The sequence below is a fragment of the Panthera leo genome, chromosome D1 (assembly GCF_018350215.1).
Source record: "Panthera leo isolate Ple1 chromosome D1, P.leo_Ple1_pat1.1, whole genome shotgun sequence".
In the NCBI taxonomy this organism is placed as follows: Eukaryota; Metazoa; Chordata; class Mammalia; order Carnivora; family Felidae; genus Panthera; species Panthera leo.
Window position 1 is genome coordinate 100,201,938 of NC_056688.1, and position 5,669 is coordinate 100,207,606.

The following is a 5,669-nucleotide window of genomic DNA, read 5'->3' on the forward strand; positions in this document are numbered from 1 at the left end:
GGGATATGGCTTCCTCTTTCAGGTGGCATGTGTGAGAGGCTTTGTCCTTGCAGCCACTCATGTGAGACTCGAACTCACAAACTGTGATATCATGACCTGAGCCTTAATCAAGAGTTGGACGCTTAGCCTACTGAGGCACCCAGGTGCCCCCCTTTGCTCGTATTTCATTAGGTTCTTTTATTTTTTGAGATGCAGTAGTTCTTTATATAATGTTGATATTAACACCGTATCAAATATATCATTTGCAAATATTTTCTCTCCCTTGTGGGATACCTTTTCGGTCTGTTGATAGTGTCTTTTGGTGTATAAAAGTTCTTAAATTTGATAAAGTAATTTATGCATTTTTTCTTTTCTTGCCTGGGGTTTTGGTGTCCTACCCGTGAAATTATTGCCAAACCTAAAGTTGTGAATTTTTCTTTCATGTTTTCTTCCAAGACTCTCATAGTTATGTCTAGTAGCTGAGGTCTTTGCTCCATTTTAAGTTAATTTTTGTATATGCTGTGCATTAAGGGTTCAGTTTCATTTTTTTTTTTTTGTGGATATCCAGTTTCACAGCACCATTTTTTTAAACCACCTGTCCTCTCCCCATGACTGTTCTTGTCACCTGTTGACAATCATTTGAAGACATATACAAAAGTTTATTTATAGGCTCTGTATTTTATTCCATTGTTATGTCCATCTTTATGCCAACATCATACTGTTTCGATTACTGTAGCTTTGTAATAAGTTTTAGAACCAGGAAGTCCTCAACTGTTTGTTTGTTTCCCAAGGTTATCTTGGCTGCATGGAGTTTCCACCAGAATCTTAGGATGGATTTATTTATTTCAACAAAAAACTTTTTTTTTTTTTTTTTGGATTTTGATAGGGATTGCATTCAATATGTAGATTACTTTAGGTAGTATTAATAACATGAGCCACATCAGTTCATGAGCCACATGAGTTCATTAATAACTCATGAGTTCATTAATAACATGAGCCACATCAGTTCATGCCATTTATTTGTGTCTTCTAGAATATTTTTCAGCAACATTTTGTAGTTTTTCATTGTACAAGACTTTTGCTTCCTTGTTTAAGTTTATTCTCAAGTACTTTGCTCTCTTTGAAGCTATTGTAAATGGAAGTATTGTCTTAATTCCCTCTCTGGGTTGTCATTGGTAGCACAGAAATTCAGCGTCTTTCTGTGAAAACAAAACAAAACAGAACGGAACAACCAAAACCAGAAAACTCCCAACAAATTGGGTGTAGAAGGAATGTACCTCAACATAAGAAAGGCCACGTATGACTGATCCACAGGTAACATCACACTCAACAGGGAAAGGTTGAAAGCTTTCCCAATCAGGAACAAGATGAAAGTGCCCATGATCACCCCTCCTTTTCAACATGGCACTGGGATAAAAATCCCTGTGACATTTTTAGTGACATGAGGTTATTTTGCTTACTTAATTTTTACTAAATTTTACTATAACAGTTTTTCTGATGGTAGCCACTTTCTATCCTGTGGATCTCAGCTTAAGCATCAACTTTGAAGAAAGGCCTTCCCTGGTCACCTTCTCCATAGTAGAATTCTCTCTGAGTACCCTGTTTGCTCTCTTATTAGCACTGATGAAGACTGTAATTAGCTTACTAAATTGTCCCCTTATTTACTGTCTGGCTTTATTATGAGAATATAGGCTTCATTCAGGAAGGACCTTATACATGATTTTTCCCATCGTTAATTGCTGGATCCTCACTCTTAGTACATTTCCTATCATTAAAGAGTTGCTCCATATAAGAAAAATACTTAAACAAAAAAACTTGAATAGTGATTACATTAAAATTTGTGAATAAATATTTAAAATATGTAACAACACTTCTAGGCAGATTTAATTGAGTATTAAATAAAATGAAGGAAAAACATTATATGACAAGTGGGGAAATATATGATAAATTAATCTTTACTGGAACAAAATAATGGCTGAAATTTTATTCTTGACTGGCAAAGGTCTCCTAATGGTTTTAAAGCTTTTTTTGTTTTGTTTTGTTTTTGCTCCATGTTATATCTTATAGGCCTTCATTATGTGATTTAGTCTAGTAGTATCTTACGTTTAGATGTGCTTTCAAACTTTTGTGAAAATCTGAGCGAATTATGTAATTAAGCAAGAATCAGTCTTGGACACTTTCCAATCCTATAACTTAATGAGGAATATGGTCAGAAGGGATGAAATGTCCAGTTATCTTTGCCTGTATGGGGCAGAAGATGCTAGAACTGATAAAATTTTCAGGAGGTCCTTCTTAGGCTTAAAATATTGCTTAAGAAAAAGTACAAGGGTGTCTCTCAAATTTCAAGTCAACTATTCTGCCCAAACCAGTACTATAGAATGATAAGGACTCACTAGCTGAATGGTATTTTCTATTTAGAAATTAGTGGGAAAGAAATTACCTGAGAAGGTCTCCTTGGGAAATGGCTGGTGGCTCTCTCCTTATGTAAGGATAGGAATTCCTTGTCTTTTTGATAAATTATCCTAATGTGATCAATTTTTGTTTTTCTGTGTGGACCATGAAATTCCTAGGATGTAATCTACAGTGCAAATAAAAACAACCTTCTGAATAAGAAGGAGACTCTACAGAGAAAATGGATAGACAGTTGATTGAAATAAAATATATCCTCACATAATAATGCAACTTTCTGTCCTCTCTTGTCAAACTGGATGACAGAGGAAATCCAGGTGGTTGGAAATGAGTAAAAAGTGTTCCTTCAGATTGTGGATTTGCCTTCACAAGATAAGACTAACAGTAAATAGTGGAAACCAGCTTTTGTAATTGTGTTGACTATCTTTATTATGTAAGTGAGATCACTTTGAGATAAAGAAAACTTTCATTCTAATTCTAATTTTATCACTTAAAAATGGGTGACCTTGGGAAAATAAATTAGATGATCTGATGAGCCTCAGTTTGTTTAACTATGAAATGGGGATTATAATTCCTGTAACTGTAAGATGAACTGTGATTCATTAAGTTGTGAGTGTGTGATTGGAATCCACTGTAGGCATTGTGAGCAGTGGAGTAATAGACCAGAATCATATTTAAAAAGGATCATTTTTAAGTTGCACCAAGAGAGCCAATTGATGGAAGCCAGAATGAAAGGGGAGGGACAAGGCTAGTGTGGTGGGACATAAGAAGTGGGGAGGGGAGGGAAATGATTAAATTTGTGATATACACATATATTTTTAAATTTTTATTTATTACTGAGAGAGAGAGAGAGAGAGAGAGAGAAAGAGAGAGAGAGAGAGAGAAAGAGAGCATTGGGGAGGGTAGAGAGAGAGTGGGAGACACATAATCTGAAGCAGGCTCCAGGCTCCAAGCTGTCAGCACAGAGCCCTACGTGAGGCTTGAACTCACAAACCATGAGATCATGACCTGAGCTGAAGTTGTATGCTTAACTGACTGAGCCCCCCACTGCCGGTGCCCCAAATTTGTGATATATTTTAAAGGAGGTTAAAGATTTGTTGAAGAGATCAATATGTGATATAAGAGCTAGAAAACAAGAAGGGCACTGTGATGTTTTTTGTCTGAGCAATGACATGGAAGATGGTTCCATTTAATGAGGTGGGGACCACCTATGTTTGTTGCTGAAAAGTAAAAAATTGGTTTTATAAGTCCTGAACTGATACCCAATTGGAGATGTCCAAAGTTGGAGATGTTGCATATATGAAGTTAAGGGAGAGACACAATAGTGGAATGCTTCCACATTTATTGGTCAGGAAAATGGGGCATATCCAACCAGGGAAGTGACCTTCCATTCCTAATTTGATCCATTCAATTTGAATATGTCAGTTACCTTAAATCGGTCTCAAGTATTTTACTTTTGTGACTTTATAAACTGTGCATCTTGTCGTGAATTCCCTTGTTCTCTTTTCTTGTCCTTCCATTTTCCCTTTAAAAGTCAGCTAAAGCCTTGTTTTCTCTGGGAAGTCTTCTCTGATTGCATTTACTCTTTGGTTGATATATTCTTACCCATGATCTTTGCATTGTGTAACCCTTTTCATAATATTTTTATTACATTGATGTGATTATTATGTATTTATCGCTGAGTATATGAAAGCATGGCTTAGTCAACTTGGAAACCGCAGCATCTATGAAACACTCCACACAAACAGGTAGTCCTTCTACATTCTTTAATTGAATTAATCAATAAAAAATTAATCTTATAATGCATTTAACTGTCCCCCCCCCCCCACCTCCGCCTTGTTTTGTAGATCACCTGCTTCTAATGTGAGAAGTCAGCTCCTATGCAGACTGGATGGCATCCAGAAACAATGTAACCCACTTTGTCCTCTTGGGCCTCACACAGGATGGAAAGGAACACAAGGTCCTTTTTATTATATTCTTGCTCTTCTATATTTTGACCGTGGTGGGCAACCTGCTCATTGTGGTGACTCTAGCTGTTAGTAAGACCCTGGGCTCAACTATGTACTTGTTTCTTGCTAACTTATCTTTTATGGATGTCATTTATTTCTCTACTATTTCCCCCAGATTGATTTCAGACTTGTTGTTTGGGAAAAACTCCATATCCTTCCAATCTTGTATGACCCAGCTATTTACAGAGCACCTTTTCGGTGGATCAGAGGTCATTCTTCTGCTGGTGATGGCTTATGACCGCTATGTGGCCATCTGTAAGCCCTTGTGTTATTTGGTTGTCATGAGGCAAGAGGTGTGTGTTGTGCTGCTGGTAGGGTCCTGGGTTGGAGGTTTTCTGCATTCAGCCATTCAAGTTAGCACGATTTATAGTCTCCCATTCTGTGGTCCCAATGTCATTGATCATTTCATCTGTGAAATGTACCCCTTACTGAGACTTGCCTGTACTGACACATATGTCATTGGCCTGTTAGTGGTGGCCAACGGAGGGATGATGTGCACAATCGTGTTTGTGCTCTTGCTCATCTCTTATGGTGTCATCTTGCACTCTCTAAAGAACCTTAGTCCGGAAGGGAGGCGGAAAGCCCTCCAGACCTGTGGTGCCCACATCACTGTGGTGGTCTTCTTCTTTGTGCCATGTATTTTCATGTATGTGAGACCTGCTAAGACCTTCCCTATTGACAAATCATTGAGTGTGTTTTATACAGTCATAACCCCCATGCTGAACCCCCTGATCTATACTCTGAGAAATTCTGAGATGACAAATGCTATAACGCAGCTGTGGAAGAGAATGTGCACATGAAGTAGTAAGTGAGTGTATCATCCCTGAAGAAGGGAGTAACTTAGCATTAGGGCCAGTCTTCTCAAGTGTTGAAGTCCTTTTTACTGTAAATGCATTTACAGTTGGAGTCAATAAATAATCTGCAATGAAAACATAAGTGAAATACAGAGTTACGCTAATTCATAATTAGTTGCTCCATTTACTTTTATTACTCTTATTTTCATTCTTAATTTTATTTCTATTCAGTTTCTTGTCTTTTATTTATATTCTTTTCATTGTTAAAATATTTGTTGCTATATAGACTTTCTTCTCTATTTAATTTCTTTCCATTACATACGAGATTTTAATGTAATAGTTACTTTAAAAAATTTATTTATTCATTTTATGAGAGAGAGAGAGAGAGAGAGAGAGAGAGAGAAGAGTGGAGGTGGGGGGACAGAGAGAGAACCCCCTACAGCCTCCTTGCTGTCAGTGCAAAGCCCTACACAGAGCT

General features: G+C 37.2%; 1 protein-coding gene across 1 annotated transcript; it reads left to right on the forward strand.

Moving 5' to 3' along the window:
* The first annotated feature begins 4,279 nt into the window (after positions 1 to 4,279).
* On the forward strand, positions 4,280 to 5,197 carry LOC122201295 (olfactory receptor 4A47-like). Its single transcript, XM_042907182.1, has one exon. The coding sequence runs from the start codon at positions 4,280 to 4,282 to the stop codon at positions 5,195 to 5,197; it is 918 nt and encodes a 305-aa protein (XP_042763116.1).
* Positions 5,198 to 5,669: the final 472 nt, after the last annotated feature.